General features: G+C 45.0%; 1 protein-coding gene across 1 annotated transcript in view; it reads right to left on the bottom strand.

Annotated features, from left to right (window-relative positions):
* RSPRY1 (ring finger and SPRY domain containing 1) overlaps window positions 1-27,024 on the bottom strand; it is a 1,045,708-nt gene that overhangs the window by 942,544 nt on the left and 76,140 nt on the right. The window contains exon 2 of the mRNA XM_069653445.1: window positions 3,910-4,374. Within this exon, the coding sequence (XP_069509546.1) occupies window positions 3,910-4,253 (344 nt within the window). The 5' untranslated portion in view covers window positions 4,254-4,374. The remainder of the gene's footprint in view (window positions 1-3,909; window positions 4,375-27,024) is intronic.

Raw genomic sequence — 27,024 nt, 5'->3', positions numbered from 1 at the left:
ACAACCAAACAGAGGTTCCTTTGGATAAGCTTCTCGTTGGGTGAGATCTCTTCACCCTTGCATACCCCTCAACCGGGCTCCAATCCTCCTCTCAATGATTAGTCTCCCTCAATCAGGATCAGACCAACCATTCACTGTGGACATTCCTCAGTCGGGTTCATACTGGTCGTCACAATGTTGTTCACTTCGCCTCTTCACAACTTTTCTCCTGACGTCCCTCAGTCATGTTCACTGGCGCCCCTCTGCGAGAAGAAACCCAGGGTCAAGACGTGGAACCCTTGCTCACTGTGCTCAGAGAGGCACAGCTCCACCTCACTGATGATGCCCAACAAGGCTGAAACACGTGTATGGGGTTTCTGTTGGTACTCTTGTTCAGAAGGGAATTGCCATAGCATTTAGTTGCTGGATTGCCCGTGTGGGCGGAACAAAGACTGATATGCAAATGGCTATTTCCACATCTATGAAAGGTACCGTGAGATAAAGTGTGGCTGTGGACTCCTGACTGGGTACCTTCCCAAAGAACTGGTCAATGGGCCACGTTCGATCTCACAGAGGGGCGCCTATGACAAAATGTTTAGGGTTGGATAATACCCTTCGCATTTCCAACAGACACATTTCTCCTTTAAATATTTACATTAAAATAAGATCCTGAAGAATACGCTGAACAAGCTGTTGCTCCTATTCCTACATGGGGATTGGGTGGGTGTTATTTGGGGGAGGCAAAGTGCAGACAAAATAAGAAAGACTGTGGACCTCATACACCTGGGACCATACTAGTGAGGAAGAAGCATAACTCATCGCTCTCAATGCTGTAAACACATTTGACTGCATGGAATGGCCTTTTTTGTAAGCAGACAGAACTGGAATGTGGAACAACTTCAGGACGTGGGTAGCAGGTCTTCATGCCTGCCTGACAGCTAAGGGCAAGGTTAATGAGATATTTGGAGAACTCCAACTGTTCAGATCAACCCCATAGGCCCCCTTGCGCTCCTTCTTGCTCTTGTGATGGAGCTACTGTTGAGTGCTACTTCCCAAAATGTCACTATCAAGGGAATAAACTGGGGAGAATCAGTTTAAGATCCCCCTTTTTGCAGATGATATTCTCCCATATCCACCTAGCCCGATCATTTCTCTGAAGCCTGTGGTGGGTGAGCTGGAGATATATGGTCACCTGCTCTTACGTTTATCCCTCCTTCTAGGAGGAAGGGAAATGAATGTACTGAGGCCTGTGCGATGCAAATAGAAGGACGTGCAGCCAAATAGCTGGGTGCAATATCCCCAGAGATTGGAGCAATGTACAGTTCCTAAACTATGACCATATTACACAGAGACAGAGGGCTGATTTGGTACAATGCCACAACTTTTTTTGTTCATGATGCTTCCAGTTGCAGAGGAAGATGCCTTCTTTAGACAAAAACTAGGAGTTGACCAAACATGCGTGGAATGGGGAAACATTTGAAGGACTCGGTTCGCCCTCTTAAAGCAGAATGGAGAACTCTGGCTTACCAACATTTCGCGAGATTCTAGAATCTCTGAAGTTACACCAGGTGGAGGGGGGAGAGCCTCTACAAATCCATTATAGCAGCAAAGGTGCAAAATAAAAGTTATTTCTTTTACTTACTGCCAACAAGATGAAATACATAGTACTGCAACCTATTTTGTAGTTCAGGCAGAAGACTAGACCCACAACTCTAGCAAATATATTTCATTCACGCATACCTGGAAAAGTAAAATGGCAATTGTAGAAAATAATTCTGTGGCATAGACGGGGAATGTAATGTGGGATTAAGGATTATATTCTAGTGTTAGAAAGTGGATTAGATTAGGAACTAGAGTGTTTATTCTGGAAACAAGTGGTTGAGGCTAAAGTCCAATCATGACAACACCAAAATTATGGCATTATGGTTGACTCATTGAAACACCCACACCAATAGCTGCCCGCTAAAAGAAAAACAAGATTTAACTGCAAGTTGGTAAAGGTAACCACAAAAGAGTTATAGAAAAATAATGTTTCTGTTGAAGAAAAAAACATCAGCTGGAGCATGCAGTTTGGTTGAGTATGGACCAACAGGAACAACTTAAAAGGCATGCACTTAGTATTTGTCATGAACACAATTACTTTAAATAGACCCCCCCCCTTTATTTCTCTCCCTATTCCAATTGTGTAGTGGGGTGGCCTTTAGCAGTTCACTCGGTTTAGATCCTGCAATAATTTGCTTTATACATTTACCTAGGTGAACTGTCCAGCTACCCTTCAGGTGAAGCAATGGCTGCAGATAAATTAAGCAAGCGGTTTCCAATTGTTTCTTATTTGTATTTTATAGAGCGCTTTACTCCAAAGCGCTGTACATTGCATCAGGCAGTACATAAAATGAGACATGATAAAACTTTTAACAACCATTTAACCAGAGTGAAGTAAGTGGGACTTAAGGGAGTCCTGGAACAAAGAAAGCACTGTGATAGAACGAAGAGGAAGAGGAAGAGTGTTCCAGTGAAGGGGAGCAAGCAGAGAAAAAGAACGGAAATGTGACTGTGCACAACGGGGGATAAGGAGTGACAAGCCGGAATTGAGAGCAGGAGCGAAGAGTGCGAATTGGGAATTGGGATATAGAATGAGACCAAACAAGAAAGGTAGTCAGGGACAAGACCATGAAGAGATTTGAAAACTAGACATAAAAGGATGAATTTAAGACAAGATTGGAAAGTAAACCAGCCAAGGGTGGAGAAATAGAGTCAGGAGGGGACAGAAGAAAAAGTAAACGAATAGAGGCATTAAAAATAGATTTGAGGGGATCTAGACGAGTAAGTGGGAGATCAAAGATAAGAGCTTACTAGCATTGAAAGTTAGAAATTGGCAAGCTTTCCGGATATTGGAAAAATGGCAACAACAAGCCCATGCGGATAATGAAAAATGGTGTTTAAAAGGAAAGCTGAGTCAAAGTACAAACCTAGGTTACGGGACGGACAAGAAATAGTGAGCTGAGAAGGAGGAAAGGAAACAAAGGAAGGTTGGAGTGGGAATCGTACTTGCTGAAAAAAAGTAACTTGGTTTTAGTGGCATTAAGAGCCAAGAAGTGAGCTGACATCCAGGATTGGATGGCTAGGAGACCAGCAGAAAGTTGGGCATGAATATCAGTGGAAAATTAAGGAATAAAAGAGCTGAGTATCATCAGCATAAAAGTGATGGAATATCCCAGAAGAGGAGACGTTATCCAAGGGAGAGGTATAAAGAGAAAAAAGAAAAAAGGACCAAGGACTGAGCCTTGAGGGACACCGTGAATGGGTTGGAATGAGTCAGAAGACGCACCCGACCAAGAGACTGAAAATGTCCTTTGGGACGAATAAGATTTAAACCAAGAAAGAACCAATCCAATAAAACCAAAGGAAGAAAGAGAAGATGGAAGAAGAGCATGATCAAGTGTCAAAAGTGGCAGATAAATCAAGAAGAGATCAGTGTTTAGGGTAACGAGCCGTAAGAGAGCATCACAAATAGAAAGAAGAGCAGTTTCAGTAGAATGAAAAGAGCGAAAGCCAGATTGAAAATGAGGAGAATAGCGTTATCAGAGACAAAAGTAGAAACCTGGGAATAAACAACATGCTAAGTTTTGAGAGTACATGTCATGGTTTAGTTTCAGAAGTAAGCAAACCACCAACTTATAAGGAGTTCTACACTCAAAACTTCCATAGAAAACACTTGGTGTTATGAAGTCTGCATGTAATGCATGAGAAGCATGCCGGTTTACCAACAGCTTGTAAAGCAAAAGGCATTAAGGCAGAGACCAGAAAAGTAACTAGTAAAGGGAGAAACCCCTCAACTGGTTCCATCAATTCTTTCAAGGAGTAGTCAGTTAAAATTGTAGTAGAATTTCATTATTGAAAAAAAAAAAAAAAAATGACCAAAATACCTACTTGTCTACTAGTGTCCGAATTACTGCCAAAGTATCCAGTACTAGCCCATCAACATTCTGTTTCTTTCTTCTTGGTTCATGTGGTCCTCTGCCTCTCCTGGGTGGCCTTACGGGGTCCCGCGGACGAATCCGGGATTCGGAAATGGGCGCTACACTGTTTTCCAATTGAGGATTTTGGGCATCAACGTTATCTTCGACACCACTGTCATCACGACATACACAGTTTCCCATTTTGGAAGCCTGTAACTTGCCAAGAGCACACAAAGAAGGTCGGTCTACAGTCAGCAGCAAACCTTGCAAAAGGTTTCTGCTTAAGAGGAACGTCTCCAATCCTGTTGCAATCATCGAGAAAGATGTAAAGATAATCTCTTCACGACATCCAAGGATGGTGGTTGAACTGCATTTCTCTGCAGAAAATGGCACACCCAGGAACACTCCATGCCCAGCATTACATCCAAATAGAACCCTGAAACAGAGAATAGATGTCAGCAAGCTTTCTACAAGCAGCTACTTCTACCAAAATATAATGCATCATTTTAGTAAAACAATGAATTGTTGGCCAAGACAGGGCGAAAGCTAGAAAACTTACTGCAAAACTAAGAATGTAGGCATGCGATGGACTGAGAGTCAACATTAACGTAATGCAGCCAAGATACTACAGGGGTTTATTAGATGCCGCCATGCTTTGTTCGTGCCTGAGTGCGTACCAAAATATAACACAAAAAGGTAAAAATGCCCTAAAGGAAGCATTAAAAAAAATAAAAAATAAAAAACATACCAAGTAAAATTATTTACAAAAGGGCCACCTGCCAAAGGAAAAGCATCTAAAAAATGCAGGCCAATCCTAAAGAAGAAAACCAGAGCCATGCCTTCAATTTCTCCTAAAAGTACCAAAAATTCAGAATGCATCTCAGCTACAAGGACAAACCATTCCATAAGTGAAGAGAAAGAAACGCCGAAGTTGGAGTGCTTTTTTTGCATTTCCGCACTTCTAGACCAAGTAGGCTGCAAGTATGTAGGACCCTGCTGCCATGGTAAACATATGACTGGTCAGAGAAATGTGCCATGGCACCTTGGTCTACCATCTTGCTTGTTATACAGGACAGTTTAAAAAAATAAATCTGGATGTAAATGTATTGCTTCTTCTCTTCTATTTTATCTGTCACGTGATCTCATTGCGTTATTTGCGCTTTCCTTTTTCTTTAACGTTTAGAATAGATTCTGTAACGTTTCTTCTTGCCAGCTAATACAAAGTGGAACAGTAGGTGTCCACAGTCTTGTGGAACACTCCTGTCCCTCGCACACCCAATGTGTGTTGCAAAAATACAACCAAATATTTATAGAATTCAATAAAGTTTCTTAATACATATCACGTTGCTTGTGCAATGTATATTTTTATAATTTTGAAACAAGATTTTCAAACATAATTCTCCATAAATGATAATATTTAGATAACAGCATGTACAAATTCTCCAAAGAAAAATTGTCCATCATCCCAAAACATTTTTTTTTTTAAAAATTACTAACAATAATACTCGTTTTACTACTCAAATTCAACATTACATATTTGCTAATATGTCTATATTCTGGTTGACGTGTTTCTGGAAATTATTCCCTTCTTCAGGAGCTACAAGTTCCACTTGTGTACTTCTTTCCTTTCTATAAATAATATTTCAGTGATTCTGCTCATATATGATTTCAACAATTCAATGTATCTGTCATTTTTGGGATTGAGTATTCACCTGGATGATGCTCCAAAGTGTTTCGATTTCTATCGCTTATTAGGGCACTGTATTGTGTGGTATATTCTAGACAATAGTCCCAGCCAGATCCGGATCCACCTACATCTTGGCTCTAAGATGTAGTCAATCCTCCTTTTTAAGAATAGCTTGTATATTGTTCTACCCACAGGTGGATACAGATCCGGCTGGGACTATTGTCTAGAATATACCACACAAAACAGTGCCCTATAAGCGATAGAAATCGAAACCCTTTGGAGCATCATCCAGGTGAATACTCAATCCCAAAAATGACAGCTACATTGAATTGTTGAAATCACATATGAGCAGAATCACTGAAATATTACTTTTTGGTCTAATTATTTGTAGAAAGGAAAGAAGTACACAAGTGGAACTTGCAGCTCCTGAAGAAGGGAATAATTTCCAGAAACGCGTCAACCAGAATATAGACATATTAGCAAATATGTAATGTTGAATTTGAGTAGTAAAACGAGTATAATTGTTGGTAATTTGTTTTTGTAAAAAGTTTTTGGGATGATGGACAATTTTTCTTTGGAGAATTTGTACATGCTGTAATCTAAATATTATCATTTATGGAGAATTATGTTTGAAAATCTTGTTTCAAAATTATAAAAATATGCATTGCACAAGCAACGGGATATGTATTAAGAACCTTTATTGAATTCTATAAATATTTGGTTGTATTTTTGCAACACACATTGGGTGTGCGAGGGACGGGAGTGTTCCACAAGACTGGACACCTAGTGATGTTCTACTTTTGTATACCACCTATTGTCAGGGTTGGTTTATCTCCCTTGCACCCCCTGACGCTCTTGAACAATGTTCTTCAGAATATTATAAGTCAATAGGTGTGCTCCCAGCTACAAGGGTATTTGAGCTAATACAAAGTGGACTTTGAAGTAACAATTGATTTACTCCAAGTAGGTTATGGTCTTCCCTGTGGGACGAGAGGGAGGAAAAACAAATTAAAATAAATAAATAAAAAAGAAAAATCGGAAAATCTGCAAGCCACTTGGTCGAGTCTTATGGACCCAACCCTCACTTAGCAGGGCAGCAGAAAAGTGGAGTATTCACTGTGTATGAGATTAATGACATGTGAACGTAAGCCAGATGTCAAATTTAAAAAAAGGAAGGAGTTCAACGATTTGATTGAAAAATGTTAAACTCAGATAAACAATTAAAAAAATAGGGTGCAATTAAGGGAAGAAACGCTGATGGCATCTGCCTTCTCTATCCGCAATTTGGAAAATGATGAGCCATCGGGTGAGGCACCATCATAGGACAAACATCATTCTGTAGAGGCACGTGGGGCGCTCTTAAACCGAGTGAGCAAGTGGACTGTGCAGCTGCACCACTGTTGACTGTTACTCAACATGCTTTTACCAAGGAGCTGGTACCTCAACAACATGTATCGGCTCATCAGTTTCAGCCCTCAGACTTTCCACCCACTATCAAACATGAGCCGTTGCCAGGGGACGTGCTGCCCCAGGTTTTTAAACATCCTCCCCTCAAATCTCCCCCCCCCCTTCCCCATTCACAGCTTCCATTACAGGAGACGGTACCAATTAGAGGAGAGACACTAGTCACTAAAGCCCCATTGAGATACAGGAACTAGTGGACCGAAAAGAGAACATAGTTACCGCACATGTACCATTGGCCCCTGGAGATATTCAAAATCTTGTAAAAGAATGTACACATATTCGGGAGGAGTCCCAGAGGTTTACTGATGGATTGGAGACTTACCCAGTGTTACAACCCCCTCTGTGGTAGATATGAACCAGCTCATGATGGTCATTATGCCAGCAGATGTCCGACAGACTTATTCAAGAAGGACAGTGGCCAAGTGTAGACAAGGATAGGTACAGAACTATTACAAACAACGAACAGTTGCAAGCAGAACAAAGGATAACTTTAAGATAGTGTTTACACGATACTCTGGTTTGCTCTAACCTACAGACCCAGTGAAGGAGGTGGTAGAAAACGCCTTTGATACTACACTGCAACCTAAGCTCCAGCAGGTGCTTAAAATGATATGCATTGGGTGGTAGACTTAACCCCTCTCCGAGTGCTGGACTGTGGCAAATCATTGTGTTGCTGGTTAGGAACAAAGGAGAATAACAAAGTTACTCACCATAGTGACTCCCTTACTCTATGGACTATGGACTAGGAGTAAGGTAGTCACTACAGAGAGTAACTTTGTTATACTCCTACGTCCCGTCCCCTTTCGGGAGATGACCAAGCACTCTTTACAGAATAACGGGTGGATGGAACTCTGAAAGAGGTTTTGAGAACAGCTTGCCCGAACTGAGCATCTGCCCTGGAGCTCAGGTCTAAGCAGTAATGTTCACAAAAGCTGGTGGGAAAGCCCACACAGCTGCTCCCAATAGTTAGGAGGCAATGAGGGGAAAGCATAAGCTTTCATGTTGACCCACGAGCTGCAAAGAGACCACCTCTGGCGTGCCCCATTGCTGGAAAAGTTGGAGATGATAGTTGGAGATGATATTGCTGTTCATCTTACACTCGTAACCGATGCCGACTGGTACCTGAATTAATCTGTGGTCACATTGATGTGACCCGGGATGTGTGGCACCTGGAGCTAAACAATATACTGGATGGCCCAGCCCAAATTTGCATGACAAGATCCACAAGGAGAGCAGAGTCTGTGTCCTGCTTGTTGATGTAAAACCTCACTTTAATAGAGGTATTCAAAAAGGCAACTGTAGCCCGCAGAGGTTGGGCCGCCATTATCACACACCAGGGGCGAACTGCGTCACAGGAGCAAGTGAAGCAATGGTCTCCCTAGGGGAGTCAGGGGCCTTGCGGGCCGTCCAAGCCTTGAACAAGGAACCTCGGCAGAGCCGGTACTGGCAGATCTAGCACGTTTACTAGACACGTCAGGGGCTTCCCCAGAATTAGCCTCTAGTGGAGGATCCTCGGCAGAACTGCTTCTGGAAGGTCCGCTGTACGTGACCGCCTTCCTTCGCCCCCTCAACAGAACAGTTATCACCACGGCCGCGCGCGCGGAAAGGCTTGGGGATATACCTTACTGCCAGGACCCTCTATGAGGGACTCTCAATTCTGTTGGTGACCGATTTAGCCCCAAGCAGGGGAACCTCAGGTTTAACAATGGTCTTATAGCCGCCTCGAGAGAGGCCTCAAGCCAAGACTCGGTACAGTTAGCTCCAGATGGAGAAGTCTCAGGGCGAACCCTGGTATCCAAAGCCACAGCAGAACTGGGGTCAGCCTTAGCCCCAAATGGGGAACCTCTGGTATTGGGACACTGCTGCGGGGCCCCTCAGAGTAGTTTCTGGTGCGTCTTGCTCCGCCGACACCAAAAAGAGTACCCTAATCTGAAGTGTTCTGCTCCGACTGAGAACTGCAGATATTTCATATGCGGGCTCCAGAGAACCGCAGATATTTCATATGCGGGCTCCAAGTCAGAATGTGCATTTATGCATCCTGGGAGACCACCGCCCTTCCAAAGAGGACTTTATTTGGCAAGGGCGTGATAAAATTGAATTTTCAGATGAGAGGTTTGAAGGGTGGGGTAGGAGGAAATGGCAAGCGCAAACCCGCCTAAACGATGGACAAACCCCACCAGTCTTCAGTGATGGTTTGCCACGCCTCCAGATGAGACGAGATTCGTCCTCCCACCCAAGTGTAGTGTGACTGACAAAAAAATATCATTTGGTGATTTGTCTGCAAGGAGATTATCTGTCCCTCTAGAGGAGGCTGATGGCCTATAGAAAAACCAACCAACCACCTTGCCGCTGCCGCTTAAGGCAGGGCTACCAACACGAGTTTCAGATCAGTGCGCATGGCGACTCTGAAACCCCGCCGATCCCAGAGAAGGATCGAGTCTGAGACCTTAACCTTTGTGTACAAGGGGCCTTAGCTGAAGCTGCCGCCAGGACCAACAAACAGGTCCCTGTTGTCCACATAGCGTGGAAAAAAGTGCTCGGCCCCAAAGGAAAAGCTCCCAGCACCAATCAACATGAAAGTTGTTGTAAGGGAGGTATCCAAAATGGCTGCCGTGGCCCAAGGAGGCTGGGTCGCCGTTTAGTCAACACCTGAAGAGAACTGCGTCATAGGAGAAATGAGGCAACTGTCCCCTCAGGGGAATCAGGGGATTTAAGAAACACTTAGCCTTAAAACAGGGATCCTCGGCCGAGGCGGTGCTGGCATATCTAGAATGTTTATTGTACATCCTAGGAACTGACGCAGAATTAGCCTCCAATGGAGGAACCTCGGCAGAGCCGGTACTGGAAGGCCTGCTGCTAATCACCTTAGTTACCCCATCGACAGAATAGGTACCACCACACCCAGAGCGTGGGACGGTGGAGGAATGTAGCCTACCAACAGGACCCTTAGAGGATCCATAGACTCTGTCGGTACTGTATTTAGAGCAACCTTGGGTTTTAACCCGGGACATATAGCTCCCTCAAGAGGAGCCCCGAGCCGTGGCTCGGTGTGACAGGCACCAGAAACAGAGACCTCAGGGCGTACCGCGGTATCAGTGTGGAAAACTCCATAAATGGAGACCTCAGGGCGAACCCTGGTATCCAGAGCCAAAGACGAACTGAGCTGAACCTTAGCACCCAAATGTTGAACATCGGAACCACGTCTGGTTTTGGCAGGTCCTCTAAGGGACCCTCAGAGAACACTCTGGTGCGCCTACTAGGGCCTTGAGGCACCTCAGGGTAATCCCTGGTAACAGAGCTACACATGCCCCTCCCGGTCATAGAATACTCTCGCCGAACGGGGCTGCTCATCACCATCCTCATCCGCTTAAGGCTCATCCCATAAACAGAAGAATGGTCCTCCACGCCTACCACCTCAGGTTTTGGAAGAAAAACCGAATCGGAGCGGTGGGACGGGGTGGAACATGATTGAAAAGACGTTTGAAATACGTCCTCATAGGGTTAGAGTGCATGAGCATCTGAAACTTTCCAAAAAACTCATCCTCAGCCGAGGGCTTAGGAGGATGGTTGCCAGGAGGGTCCACCCCCAGCCAGGTCCACATAGATCAGAGGAGCAAAAGCAGGAGGGAGCGAGACAGTATGAGACAGCTGAGCCCACGCACGCCGGTCAAAGAAGGGCGGAACGGGATACTATTGCCGAAAGGAATGCTTCCAACACCAGACGTTGCGAACATAGGTGTAAGGGAGGTATATAAAATGGCCACTGTAGGCCACGCAGGTTGGGCCGCCATTTGTCGCCACCTGAAGAGAACTGCGTCACATGCGTAGCTGAGGCAATTGCCCCCTCAGGAGAGGCAGGGGCTTAAGTAACACTTTAGGCTTACAAGGAACCTCAGCAGAGCTGGTACTGGCAGTCTCGGATGCTTAGTTGACATCTTCGAACCAGTCTCAAATTAGCCTCCAATGGAGGAACCTCGGACAAGCCGGTACCAGAGGGAATGCGGTCCGTGTCCCCCCTCTTTGCCCCCTCGACAGAACCGGTACCACCACAACCCTAGGCGTGGGACGGTTGAGGACAATCCCTCACTGACAAGACCCCCAGAGAAGGCCTCTCAGATCTGTTGATATAGACGTTAGCCTCCACAAGAGGAACCTCAGGTTTCAACCTGGTATGTAAAGCTCCCTTAAAAAGGGGCCTCGAGTCGGGACTTGGTATAGACTTTAGCCTCCACAAGAGGAACCTCAGGTTTCAACCTGGTTACAGGGGGAAAACTCCAGAAACGGAGACCTCTGGGTGAATCCTGGTATCCCAGCATTCAGTCGAACTGGGCTTAACTTTAGCACTGTGATGGTGAACCTCGGAACAATGTCCGGTACTGGCAGGTCCGTCAGAACCCTCAGAGGAATCTCCGGTATGCCTGTTAGGCCCTTGGGGCACCTCAAGGGAAATCCTGGTGACAGAGCTACAAGAAAGGCTCTTAAAGTACTCCCTCATGGGGTCAGAGTGCACAAGTCCCTGAAACATCCCGAAAAAGGCATCCTCTGACGAAGAGGCTGCCAGGAAGCGAGACCGTATGCAGTAGTTGCATCCGAGCACACCACTCATAGGAAGGGCAGAACGGATTCACACTGTCGCATGGATAAGGTTGTCCACCAAAAAGAAGGTTCCCAGCACCCGCTGATGATAGCGTAGGTGTGAGGGAAGAATCCAAAATGCCTGCCGTAGACCACACGGGAGCGCCCGCCATTTTGTGAACAGCTGAGGAGAACTTCATCACATGTGTAGATGAGGCAGTTGACTCCACAGATTGGTCAGGGGACTTGACTGAAATTTTTGCCTTGACACAAGGATCCTCGGCAGAGCCGGTACTATGGGGCCTTGGGTGTTTACTGGACATCCTGTCCCTTGAATTAGCCTCCTAAGGAGGAACCTCGGTAACAGAGGAGTTACGATTGACAACCTCTCCCTGTGCCCCCTCAATAGAACCGGTACCTCCGCGAGCGCGGGAAAGTTGAGGAATCCCCCTCACAGACAAGACCTTTACAGGCCTCTCAGTTCTGTTGGTACACACCTTAGCCTCGGTAAGAGGAACCTCGGAACAGAGTCTGGTCTTAATAGCTCCCTCGAGAGGGGCCTCAAACCGTTGTTCGGTAAAGAAAGCTTCAACAGACGCCTTCGGTGCACCACAGTGTCTGTGTGGGAAGCTCCTGACAAGGAAATCTCAGAGCGAACTCCGGTACCCAACGCCTCAGCACGACTATGCTGGCTATTAGCACCTGATCGGTGAACCTCAGATCGTGATCTGGTATAGGCAGGCTCCTCGTGGAAACCCTCGGAGAAAACCTCGGTACGCCGATTAGGCCTGCAAAGCACCTCAGGGTTAACCCCGGTAGCAGAACTTATGAAGCCCCTCCCGACCTGGAGGACCCCGGGAAGGAGTCCCCCGGCCTGGGTGCCCTGAAAAGTAAAGAACTTACCGGGCGCCTCTTCTTTCGGTCAATGAAGAGTTAGAAATGTGATGGAGGAACCTTCTGGAAGATTTCCTCCCACCTATGAAGACGACGTTGAAGTGCCCGGATTGAAAGTGAGTCACAGAAGAAACAAGAGTCCCAATGGTGATCCGGTCCAAGACACTCCAAGCAGAGAGAACGGGGATCTGCCCTAGCGAAGTGACGCTCGCAAGAAGAACAAGTGGCAAATCCCAGACGCTCCGACATAGACGGAGGACTACGCGACCGCAGAACCGGAGCAGGAGAGAAGGTCACCGGGAAAGAAAAAAGGTCTTCCTGGTGATGTTAGTGCACCCAGCGCCGACCGCGCTGAGAAAAGGACTGAAGGGCGATGCGCGGCGAGGAGCTAAGGAGGGCGGGTTTACAGCCACGTGCGGTACCCAGCATAAAAAGAGAAGGACACATTTTCAATTTGATGCTTTTTTACAAAAATGCTCTGGTCCCATCCCACAGGATGGAATGTCCCAAAAGTATGGAGGAAAGGGGACGGGACGTAGGAGTACAGTATTTATTGGTTTACAATTGCAGAACTTTTAGAGCCAATTTAGGGGGAGGGGGTTTCCGAGGAGGGAGTAGGGTATTGGGAGAGAGGTAGGGGTGACCCCCAGGAAATTAAACTGGGTTGTTCCCTAGCCCTATAGCATGTAATTACTTCAAACAGGAGGGTCACTGGAAGAATAAATACTCAAACCAGTCCAAAGATACTTTTCCACCTCCAGCCCCAGATACAGACTTATTTCTTAAGCCAAATGGCCCCGAATTCAAACCAACAATTCAAAATCAACAAGACAACACTGAGCCAGTCAGAGAGAAAATCTGGTTATGAACCCCCCACCCCCATATTCCATTAGAGCACGATGGTCTGCATTTGCAATTAAATGTTTTGATAATACCATCTGCTGTCTGGTAGCTACAGAGGCTAAGAGGTCAGCAATCCATTCAACCGTTTAGCAGACATCCCTTTATCTTCCAGGTCCGTTAATGCACTAGGCATATCTAACACCTAGACCACACCAAGCAACTGAACCAGTTTGCCACTCTAAGATGCATTACGGACAAAAAATGCATTCTTATGAGTGAACTTACTCCTGCACAGAAACAGACCTCCTAGGTAAATTAAATTACAGTTGAGTGTTCCTAGATATTCCAGAAAAGAACAATTGATCAGTATTGACCTTGTTGTAAGACGAGTCACTAGCTAGTATATGCTCCAAAGACAGGAGTATGTCCCTAGAGATTAACCGTTTGGCCAAGTTCCCTTTGGTCAATGCAGGAGAATGAGTTGGGCTGCAATAGCAATGGACAACCAGTGGGAATTAAAGTGGAACAGTCTAAATAAAAGAGGACCCATAATTTCCCAATATCAACTGTGCCTAGGAGCAGAATAAGGTATAATCCCTGTTGTGACTCCTGAATCAAGGAAGAACAGTCCCAATTAGTAGCCCTAAGTAATGCCCTGCTAATTCCTGATTAGAATCCTAGGAGAGAGATTTACAGCTTTGTCTAAGATCATTTACATTAGAAGCAGAAATATCATTCAGTGAGATGTAACCAGCACTAACATATGCTTAAGCACTAGGATTGGCAAATGATATTTCAAACTGCTTTGTCACAAACAGATTCTCCTTAGCCGTTCACAAGACAGAGTAAAGCAGACACATAATGCCTATCACAATAAAGCCTTAGACCAGGTTACAGCAGGTCTCCCCCCCCATGTCTTAGGTCAACAGCAGTTGCTGCTCTAGTAGTACAACAATTTGAATATATACCATTACGATCACCATGGGAGGAAGCGGTTCTGCCTCATTACTCCCACTGCTTCTATCCCTTTGATTAGCACTCCTATGCCTTGCCTGCGCCCTTTAATGTTAATCTTCCTTCCACGATTTGAACCATCCAACCCACTGCTCAAGCAGCCCTTTACTCAGGCACATTCGCTTCACAATTACTCCTTCCTTCGTTTTGACCACCCATACATTCGCAGATAAGCAGGAGCTATAATCAGTTCCTAGGTATCCAGCAGTAACCAGTCACCAGGAGCAACCACTGGGGAAAGGAGGAGCTAGTACATAGTGTTACACAAATCGAACTTTCACATAAAATTCGAACCTATACCTTGTATCCGATATTCATGGCCCAAGTCCTAATGTGTATTTATAGATTGTAACTCTGTACATATGTGGACAGTCACTTAGTTGCGTTTGTTCAGCATCACTTGCCCTTGGGAGCCAAAAGTAGCTCCTGGCAACTGTTGGTTTTAAGCTAAACATGCTCTTCTAGGCTATGAGCTAATTAGCTCCAAGCTCCTCCTTTTTGAACCCTGCACTCGTAATGCAGAACCACTTTCACTCCTTAGCCAATACCTCCCTGGTTTAACAAGTCTCCTTCAATCTTCCTGCTGATCTCTTGGTTGACCTCCACATCTGACCTCTCTAAAAACCCACGCTTCCTCTTTCCTGCCTACATCCCACCTTCCCTGGAAGGATCGGATTCCTCTGCTGGATCAATCTGGTCCATTCTTTCTCACCAGGGAGAGTATATTTGTAGCGAAAAGTCATTATATAGGAAGCCAAGCCCCACACTTCCTCCACGCATGCTCATTGCTTACTAAATCCTTTGGGGTGTATTGCATGTGATAGTCTCCTCTATTCGGGAGCCCCGCGAGGTATGCCATATTGCTGCACTGGAAAACTGCTTCTCGCTCTCCCTGTTGTGGCTTTTGGTAGCATGTCTGCAGGTTTATGGAGCCTATTTTCTTTCTCTGCCTGTTGCCGATCAAGCTTGTGGCGGACATGTCTTTCAGGCATCTTCTCTGCATTCTGGTCCATTTGCTCGAACAAAAGATTTCTGAAACATGTAAGAGGACTGGCAAGCAACCCTTTGGGCCATGGCATGAGCAGAAAGTGGTGTGCACAAACATGGTCACAGGAGGCAGGAATTTGGTCTGCATCACTAGAATATTCCCTAAGGGGAAAAACGGGTCTGATTTCGCCCTCCACCCCTCTCTCCATGGAGAAGGGAATCTAACCCACTCTGACAAGGTCAAGGACTTGGCCTATGCCAGACTGTGAGCCACATGACTGTGAATCCCATGGTGGTTGCCATCACTGACGTACCTTCAACCAAAACAAGACTCATTTGTCACTCCATTACAAAACCCCGATTTCACACATTCACACTTGGTTGACAGATCTTGCCCCAGAAATGAGAAAGACAACTTGCAGGCAGATATGCAGTTTGTAATCTCGAGGACGTAGTAGAGAGCTGTAAACTATCCAATGTGTATTCACCACAAACAGCAGATCTGGCTGCACTGACACATGCAAGCAAACTGGCAGAACAGAGCTTTAATAAACACAAACGCACTCCATTATTTATTTGGTGTTAAACACTACTTCAGGCAGTTGTGGCTTACTCAGATTTTCTGGTTCCCCTGATTGCATGCCATTAGGTTACCCGGTCAGTTAGAATTTGTGACATGCGCTGCAGACCAGCAGTTAATGACGAGATTGTACGTGGAGAATAAGTTAGTAAATGCTGCTAAACAGGTGGCCATATAAGAATCTCAGGGTGGAAATGTTCTACGGTTAAGGCAAACTCTTTCTTTTACAACATTCGAGAATGCCCAAAATGCAGGCCCAGAATTGCCTCGTCGTGCCAAAATTACAGTTATCCTGTTTGGCTCATATTTATCATGGACTTGCCTATGCAGGAAAATAGGATATGAATGCCACATTGAGAGAAGGCGGCTATGGCCCAGATTGTTCTTTCATAGCACAGGCCTATTGTAGGCAGTGTTTCATTTTCCAGGAAAACAATGTTGGGTAAACTGTACAATGCAATTTTGCTGAGGCAGTAGAGAGGCCCCAGAAAATAGCCGGTCCGAAAGCACAGCGAATAAAGCACTCGCATTGACATTTGTGCAGAGCCTGCTAACACAGGTTCGAATCCTGGCGGGGCCAAACTCAGCCTTTCATCCTTCCGAGGTCAATAAATGAGCACCACACACCATGGGTAATAATAAGCAGCGCTCAGATACCTGAGGGTTCGTAGCGCTATATAAAAATGCTAAATTATTATTAGAGGCGAAACTAGTAGCAGTATGAATTAAGCAAAGCATTCTCTAGGCCTCAATATTATATGTCTAAATCTCTCCCCCTTGTCCCCGACAACTCTTCCCTACTGTGCGCTGAGGAAACCAAAGCAGTCATGCTTTAACTCCCTCGGCTTAATCTGGCATCAGCCTGAATATTTGTGATAATCATGCGTCACGGCGCCGGATAGTGCAATGTTTTTCTCCGCTCAAAGTCGTGGTCAACCGGAAAAAAAAACACTATCTGATGACATGGATGTGTGAAGGATCATGGGTCGCTGTGGATGTAGACTAATGGTAGTGAGATAGGAATGCCCCGGTCAATGGTCTTCTTTTTTAATTCAAAAAACAAATGTTAATACTCCAAGCCAACCACTATAAGGCAGACTATACAAAGAATGTGAAGCTAGGCAGATTCACAAGGTGTGTGGTGTGCATGTGTGGTGTATGTGCCTAATGCGCTGCAAGGTACAAGGATGAGTAGTGAACCAACTACCCTTGTTGGCCCACACTACTATTAAAACAGCAGTGATCCCAAACAAAGATGAAAAAGGCAACATCAGACCGGTAGAACTCCTTTTGGTAGCAAAGGCAGAGGGCAGGCCATAGCTTCAGGAGAAGCATGAGCTGATGTGGAAAACAAAACAGTTTTAGTACAATGCTTCAACACAAAAGAATGTCCATGCAAGGTGCTACACAAATATAGACCCTGCAATAAAATAATCAATGCAACAAACTAAAAATAAACACTACAAACCCACCCTTGGAGAGAAAAGAAAAAAAACCGAAAGAACTTGATGTGAAAGGGCACTCTGGGTTGAACAGCAGGGGTGCTCTCAGGCAAGAAACTTGGCAGCAATGTCACTAGTTAAAGGGTATGCCATTATAGAAGGAAAATAAAAAAGCTTGAGGGAGTGGGGGGCTTAAAAGTCACAATTGTGCGAGAAGACATGGTCTCACAATTTCTTTCAATTGTAAAATAGTTTAAATGAAACTTTATATAATCACATAGAAAAAGAAAATGCATTGCATTCTGAAACAATCTAAATCACAGAATTGGAATAAAAATGTTCTAGTTTTACAATAAAAGAAATAAGAATGCTTAGAGAATGAGAAATTACTAATGGAGACTACGAAATCATTGCACAGTTGTTTCATTCTATAGGTTTTGACCTTTTTAAATATTGCACAATTCTGATGAGAAACTATGTAGGTCTACCTTGTAGCATATAACGCCATACACTCTAATCGTCTAAATGTTTAAAACCATGTGTAAAACAAGTAAAGCTGTCTTCGAGACTGCTCTCTAGAGTAGGACACCATAACATAAAATGTTTCAGGGACTCATGAGGGTCTTGGCAGAATCTGCAAGTCGCATTTTCTTGTTGGCCTCTGAGATATAAGGCCTCGCCTGTGGGTAACAAATGAAAGCAAAATCGCATGAATGTTTCGGCAAAGTGTCTGTCTGGGCATTGCTTTAGGTAGAAAGGTAATTGCCCACTTGATTTACATTCCATGCAGATTTATTTTTTTAGTCTGCATTTTCCTCGATCGTCACATGTCTTCACCCAGTCATTATCTAGTATTTTCTTGTTTGCTTTTTCTGGGTGAATATCAGCAATTACGTAATTTCAAAGTTAGTTATTAATTGTTGACACAGTTGGGTGAAGCAGTGAAAAGTTTTTCCCATTCTTTATGTGTTGTCCCATTAAAGCGTATAGAGAGTTAGGCCTATTTATCTTCAGTTTGCGAAATAGGAACAGCTTCTTCTTCTGTACAAGGGACAGAATATAATGCAGTCCTAGTACAAACGTAAGCTACTCAGGGGAACACAAGTTGGCAACTATAGCGCCTTCTTCCAGATCTTTCCCTCAAGTTTACACAATTGTAGTTCGTCTAATTGACTATATATTTCTAATCCATATGTTATAGATGGAACAACTTTACTAGTATAGAATTCAACTAGAGGTTTGTGAGTGAATCGACATTTGCCACATGTATTGAATTCCTCCTGCTCAAAGAGCAGTCTTCCCGATCTTCTGTCCGGTTGGTCTAATAAGATTAAAGCCCAGATATTTTATTTGCGGAGTGACTACAATTGTGGACAGATCAATGTTCCAAATAGAATTTCTCTTGAATTTTTTCCATTAAAGCAAAGCGTGTTTGATTTTGTTGGATTAAGCCAATTGGTGTCCCGTCTACTAATAGTATGTCATCTGTATATGCAACCGATGCATTTCGTTCTCCCGCTATTTTTGGGGCTATAAATGAAGCTTTGAGGGTGTCTCCTACGTCTGTAATGTACAAGTTAAAGAGGCAGGCTGCAAGAATACAACCTGCCTTACAACACGCTCTGTTCTTATTGGTCTCGAGACTTCACCATTTTGACCTAAAATCGTACTCTCACATGTGTATCATTATGTAATCAAGTTAAAATATTGAGATGGAATGCCCCATTCAAGTAATTTAGACCACAGCCTAGTTCTATCTACCTTATGAAATGCTAGACTGAGATCGATACTGGCTACATACAGAGGGTAGTTCTCTTCAGTGCATGCCTGATCAATCAGAGATTGTATGTATAGACCACTTGCATCAGTGCCTATTCCTTTTCTAAAACCTGTTTGGTAACAAGAAAGTCTTCCGTTTGCAGCTGCCCATTCCTCCAGACACTTCAAAAGACACTGCGTAAATATTTTGCTCTCAACGTCTAGTAGTGCAATAGGGCGATAACTTACTGGCTGTAATCTGCTGCCTTTCTTGTAAATGGGTTTGATAACTGAAGAGGACCGGGAATTATGGAGAGTTTTTTTAGCTACAACATTTATAAATAAGGTGTGTCAAATTTTTGCCCACATTTCTGGATTTTCTTTCAATACAAGGTTACATAAACCTTAAGGGCCTGGAGTTCTAGAATTAGATGAGGATTTTATAGTTTTAAGAATACATTCTCGGGATATCTATATCCCAAGGTTCATTTGAGTGTGATTTTTTTAAAGACGCTTCACACGCTTTTCTATATTTCTGTGAAATGTGTACACCACATTTCTTCCGATATAGGGTTCAGGATTTCAGTAGGAGTGTGTGTATGGTTTGCATTGACCAAACTCTAGAAGTTCTTAGTATTATTTTGTGTGATTGCTCTTAACATTGAGTCCCAGACTTTTAATCCAGTTTCTATACTTCTGTTTTTCTTTTTGGACTTGCATATAGGTATGAGGGCGATTGCAATATACTTTAGTTGTATTGGCATTTAGGGCACACAAGCTTTTCTATTATAAAAGGACTAAAGGTCTCTACTGATAAGCTCTCCAATTTCTGCGAATACGTGGTTGTGTACCAAAATTCTTCAATCATTTTATTAGCACTCGCTAGACTTTTGGCGTTCCACGAGAGTCTATCCTTTCTTTCGTTTATGTTAAGATTTTTACAGTGAGACATTTTAGGTAGCTTCAGCTTAATCATAGTTTTTACTGTTATTAGATCATGATCGCTTATTGGATTGTGTGTTATTTTTTGCTGGATTAGGGTGGAAAAGAGGTTCTCTGTGACTATAATGTAGTCAAGTCAGGAACTTGAATTGTCTCTATGCGATGTTGGCAAGTATCCCTGTGTTTGACCATTAGCAATTTAAGTCCCCAACCTTCCCATAGGTCCCTCCAATAAGCCCCATATTCAATTAATAGTCGAGTATGACGGTTGGTAAGATCTATTTTATGTGCTAGTCTATGCTCGGTGGGATGCAATGCACATTCAAGTCCCCAGCCATTATTATTTCAGATATGGGAATAATATCTCTATAACTTTCAATTTCTCAATCATGGTTGAGATTTCACAATGTGCAGGATGCCAATATACTTCACTAATAGTATATTATGTTCTTTTTCATTGTGCATCTTTAAAATGTACTCCCAAGACTCCTCTATATTCATTTCAAAATGCAGTGGCTACCATTCCGAGGCCTTGTTTGATTATGGTACAGAGGCCTCCCGATGGTCTCCCTCCATTCACATTGGTGGCCATCTGCTGAATTACTATATGGCCATCCCATGTTAGGAGGTCTGCAGCATTGCATTGGTTTCTTGTAGGCATAATACCAAATAATCCTTAATAGACTTTAGTATACCATGGTCTTGGGTTAGTTTACAATAGCCTCTGATGTTCCATGATCCTAATACAAAATAGAGATTTTCAGAAGGTTCTAAATGCTCAGGCAGAGTCGCAAATACACATTTCTGTTCTCGGTGTGGGTTACCAGCACGACTTACTCCATAGAGTGGGGACAACGGTTGCCCAGTTTGTTTTATCAATATTTTGTTTTGTAAGGGGCTGTGCTTGCTCATAGGTATTGTTCGTATATCGCTCCCTGTTTCCCACTATAACTATTCCTTTCCATTATGGTTTCTTCATACAAAAGGAGCAATCAAGAAGCCCAGACCATTCATTCTTTTTCTTTCTGACAAAAATGAGCTTAAAAACAATGCGTGAGTTTAGATGGAGAATGCAGCAATTTGTGTCTCGCTCATCAGGAAATTCTATTCCGTCGATATCAGTGGATACTAATGCTTCTAGATTTGGTATTTCTCCTAGAATCAAGATGACATTTGTTCTGTTTAAACAGAGCATGTGATCTTGTACATACGTATGGCTAATCATTTTTAAATTCAAAGTTGACTCGCTATCTATATTGTGTTGTGATATATAGTTTTTATCGTCATCTCGACGATTTACAGCTATGGATCTATGTTGAGTACAGTGCAATCGTGTGTTTGAATCCCTCATCTCACGCCTATTCTCATGGAAGACCATTTGTGGTTTGTACATCTTCTTAAATAGAGCCCCCAAACTCAAATTGCTATCTGGCCCTTTCTCTGTTTTTTTTTGTACATCCGATATGCAATGCTGTTAATCTGCTTTTAACTTTGATATTTTGTTGTGGGTAGTGTTGAGCTGCCAAATGGCTATTTAGGATCTCATTTTCATTATGCATTAAAGGAGAAGTTCGCAAAAAAATAATGTTTTGTCCGGGAGACCACCAGGTGGCGCAGGCGTAATGGCTGCCTAAGAGTTCGTCGCCCCGATTGCCTGCAAAGAAATGGTAGCGCTCTGATGAATATTCAGCCCTTGATCGACATAGCAGATACACATGTGTGGGAAGTAGCCAGCGCCTAACAGGTCTTTTTTGGAAGAGAATCGGTGGAGATTTCCCCCCGAATCTCACCCGGAGAGGAGACCCGCCCCGCCTCACGGCCCGGACCCGTACAGGCCCCTGAACCTGCTGGCAGCTCTGCCACACGCGTAACGTGTTGAGCCAGCAGCATAGGGCAGGTAACGCAGGAGAAGACGCTGCTGCCAGCCTGCGGAACGCCGTGAAGGAAGGGGGGGTGTGAACAATCGCCAGGGCAGCCACAGTGGTGACCTGCTCCCCTCAGAAGCACTGCTGCTTAAAGAGGAAGGCCAACAACACCCTTGTAATCAAATGCGAATTCCACCCGGCCAAACAAACGGCGTGAAGAGGGGCAACCAGCCTGCACACGCACACGGACAGTGTGAACCTCAAACCCTCACCCACCCGCAACATAATCTGACTGCGGAGGGCAGTGGGCACCAGAGCAATCCAATAAGAGACTGGGAGCAAGGAGGCAGTTCACTGGGCACATTCTGAATAAAGGACCATGTAGGTGCACCGTCCCGCGAACATGCGCATGGTTATGGCGTGCAAGTGAGGAGATGCCGGACCTGAACGCACACAGTTGAGGCATTTAGCGTGGCGAGGGAGTTAAGCGGAGAGGAGAGCATGGGGTAGAGGGGTAAGCGGTTCAATCTCGCAGTCCCCCCACCCTCCAGGCAATCGGTACGCAAGGAAGAGGAGCTCTCAATGGTCAGCTATAAAGCTGATGGGCAGGACGGACTGAGCGCAGGCCTACCCCCCAGGGCATCATGAACCCACACTCCAAAAAAACACCAGCTCAGCACAATGCACCCTTGCACCACCATTCAACATTGGGGCATCTCCCCAAGCCGCCTCAGACACCAGGCAAGGGAACCCAGAAACAGCAACCAACGAAGGCACGAAACTCGCAGTCGCCTCCCAGGAGCTCAAAGTAAATCCCGGGGCACATGCAGAGAAGTTTCAATCCGCTAACAGCACAAAAGCTCCAAGGATTTGCCAGGCACAGACGTACTGTTATCAACTGGCCATTAGTGGTAGTAGGTGCAAAATGGTACCTGGCCATTTAATAGTAGTGCCTGGCAAATGTTAAATACTTATAAACAAGCCAAAACTGTTGGCTATCCAATCCTTGTTTTAGAGTGCTTATAAAATCGAGTAGCTGAAGACAGACCTGGCAAGACATTTTTATTACACCACCAGCAGGTTTACAACTCCAATAAAGTTATTAAATCTCAGAAGACTGTTTTGGAAAAAAAAAAAACAAGGGCAGGCCCTTGGAGTGCAACGTTTGATGTTGCGGCTTGACTAAAACGAGCTCAAAGAGTTTCCATGAGGGGGTCTTTTGGGCAGTGAGGGGCAAGGACTGGGTCGGAAAGGCCATAGAGATTAGCATGGCCGTGGTTAGTTAATGTGTGGGCACATAATTAAACACTTACATGATGCGTTTCCCTCCTCATGGCTTTCCTCCCCATCTGTACTCTAATGCAATAATTTCAGCTTATTGCCCAAACTAAAAAGAAATGTGTCTTTATTTTGTTTTAAACACACACAAAAAAAAGACAATCTTAATAAACAAAATTGCACATTGTTATTTAATTTCAGCTGAAAAAAAGAAACATTCATCCAAAAGGAACACAAAAATAAAAGCAAACATGAAGTTAAGAAACATATGCACAATACACTGAGGACAATACAACTCTACCAACTATTGGCAATGTTACAGGAGAAGATGTACGAGATATATTGTCCATAAGGTAAAAACGGAAAAAATGTTATTGCACTGGTTGAATTCTTTTGAGTTTCCACAAGTCCTTTCAAATATTTCAAATAAACTGAAAATACAAATATACTTTAGTACTCAAAATCTTACTATTAAGGCTGCACGTACCACACCAATTTAACTCACCATGCCAAACACCTAGAATTAACACATTCAAATGAAAAATAAGGTTAGAATGTGCTTAACCAGTACAAACTTCCTACTCAATTGTAAAACCTACATTGCCCATCACCAATTCTAGCACTATTTCAATAATCAAAAGTACTGTTACACCAAATAATACAAACGATACATAACCCAATACTGAAGATACTACTATTCCCAAAGTAAAAGTGCACAAATTCCCCCAAGCAACAAATGCATTCCCTACTTTTTCAAAAGGCCCAAACTTATTATAGCGCCTCCAAAAACAGACCAAAAAAAATAATAATAATAATAATAATAATGTTTTAAACATGAATCTACCCATCCCTACTACCCTTTCAAAAGCTGCAAAATACTTAATTCCGCCAAAATAAACCAAAATACATTGTAGAACTTTCAACTACTTGTATCCCAAAAGTAAAAATTCTCATATACATAAAAACAAAACGGGGGGCGTGGCTTGGAGCTGACTTGAGCGACATGGCTCCATAGAAGCTCCTGGCTTGCCCTACTCACCCAACACACTTCCGCGGGCCTGAACCTCACTTAAAACTCCAAAAATCAACATATGGAGTGAGGAAAGGACAGAGCAACAAATGGTAAAATTCTGGGGGGAAAAAAGAACGCTGCCTTCCATGTGAACAGCCTCCCTGAAGCTCTCCAGTAGAGGCCTGAAGATCAAGGGGAAAATGGCAGCCGTTCCGTCCCAGAGTTCTACACCAGAGTGGGAGAGGAGGAGCTACAACATGATACCACACCTGGGTGCCTGACAGCATACCAGCGGGAGAGGAGGCGGCTATCGTGCTACCGGATCATTAGCAATGCAGCAGGATCTTAAGTGACTTCACCAGAGGTACTAACACATTCGATGCGTAACCTCCAGTCTCCCATAGAGAGCCACAGAACCTACGGCCCGCTGCCGGTGAATCCTGTGAACCGCCCAATTGTAACGCTTCCAGTCGGTAGCTGTCAGGGAGCACTGCCGGACCAAAACGGTGGTGCCCCCACTAGCCCGCAGACTCAGATGGACCTGCATTAACCTCACAGGCTTCCATACAGCCTCTCCCCCCCATAAATCAAGAACCGGACGGAGCACCGATAAGCAGTCCCGTTTGGGTGCAAGTTGAATCCCTGCAGGGGCATCAGCCTCCGAGCCTCCGCTGACCGAGGGAGCAGTGATGTCGAACGGAGCCCGTTGGAGGAGGACAGGAGTAAGCCCATCGCGTATCCCATAACGGAGGAACAGCACCTCAGACGGAACGGAAGAGGCCGGTGCTCTTTGGTTCCGTGGGGCCGCAGTGAAGAGCAGCTCTCGGGCAGGCCCAGCATCACAACTGCCCTGAAGCTCCGGACGAGGACCCGACCCCACAAAGAGGCCCGGTGAGTGGCGCGCTGCCAACAAAGCAAGTACGGCAGATAAACAGGGTGAGTAGCGCTCCCCTGCAGCGCTCCATTCTCTCCCATCCCCCAACAGTCCAACTCAGGGGCAGGAGAGTGCCCGACATAGCACCACAGGCCCACAGCGTCCTGGCCAGCACCGCACAGAGCGCCCTGAAGCCTGGGAGGACCCGGGACTACACACAGTGGTCCAGACTAAAAGGATCACCCCCAGAATCAATGCGACCCTCCAGAGGTTCTCGGTCCAGGCCATATTGTTTCTACACCCGAACAGCGCCCCTGAACTGCCAGGGGCCCAGAAATCGCTCTGCAAGTCACCTAAGGCTTCACCTCTTCAACTAAAGAAGTGACTGGGTACCGCAATTCGCGGGGGAAGGGACACTATAGTCAGCTAACAACCCATATACTCCTGCAGGGAGACGGTGTATGGTGTGAAGCGGCAACATACATCCACCCTACAGCTAAAGGTGCATACACACACTGTGGCCTTTCATTGGAGACCAGCACTACAGCGGCTCGGAAGCACCGGAGGCAAAAACGATCCCACAGAGAGGCCTGGTGTGCGGCGGGAAGCCAATATAAAAGAGAAAACAGCTAACAAAAACAGGGTAAGCACCGCTCCCCTGTGACGCTTTACTCAACTCCCCCCCCACCCCCCAGACTTACTCAGAGGGAGAATAAGACCCAACATAAGCATGCCCAGGGTCAACACGATCCACTGGATGATCCCAGGCCCGTCCGAAGGGCAACTCAGCACCTGAATAGCACCCCACGACCACTGTGTTCAGGAACTACCCAGCACATTGTCTGGGGACTGGGACAACTGCAGTGGGGCAGTGAGGGGGGGGGGGGGGAGTCACATACCCACCCCCGGCATAGGGGGCGAGTGCTCACAATGGGCTATTCACCTAGGAGCTCAACAGAACCTCGACTGCCCCCCCCCCCCCAGACCCCAAAGGGCAGAGCAAGAGAATCAGGCAGAACCCAGTAAACATCAATCATCAACGCCGCCACACCCTACCTGACACCTCGCGTAAGGAAACCATGGCAAAGAGTGGGAAATCAACCAAGCAAACAATTGTGTCACTAATGAGGAGCTCTAACCAGTAGAAACCGAAAAAGGGTGATCAAACAGGCAAGCTCTCGTCAAAAACAACTACCTCCGACACTGTGGAACTAGCCCAAAGCGCCACTAAATCAGATTTAAAAGACTTAAAAGACTCAGCCCTAACAAAGGAAATCCAAATAGGAACAGACGAAGTCATGAAGAAACTCACCACCTTAGACAAGAGGGTGGAAGAAAAAGAGAAATGCACTGCAGACATCGAAAACAACCTTTGTGACCAAGCATTCAAAGCGGAAAAGGGTCTGGACAGGATGGCAGCCCTAGAAGCTAGATATGAAGCACTAGGGGCAAAACAAGAGGACATGGAAAACCACCTCTGAGGCATCCCCACCGCAATCACAGACTCATAACTGGAGGCATTCACAGGGGATCTATTTAGATTCATACCAATTCTCCCAGGCAGCTCTCCCCTGGAAATGGACCGAGTCCATAGAACGGTCCCAAGACTATCATCTTAATCTCCTCCAGATGTCCTAGCCAGGATTCACTTTTACAAAGTGAAAGAAGATTCATGAGGGAAGCCAGATCATCCAAACAGATCCAGTTCAGGGGGGCGACCATTCTCCTATACCAAGACATAGCCAACTCTGCCCTGCAAAAAAGGAATGCACTGAGAAGTCTTGCAGAATGAAAGATCCCGTACCGTTGGGGCTTCCGAACTGCCCTGAATTTCACCTGGGAAGGATCCCAGAGACAAATCCGCTCACCAA

Source organism: Ambystoma mexicanum, chromosome 1p (genome assembly GCF_040938575.1).
Source record: "Ambystoma mexicanum isolate Mex_15411 chromosome 1p, UKY_AmexF1_1, whole genome shotgun sequence".
NCBI lineage: Eukaryota > Metazoa > Chordata > Amphibia > Caudata > Ambystomatidae > Ambystoma > Ambystoma mexicanum.
This window is presented reverse-complemented; position numbering and strand designations above follow the sequence as displayed.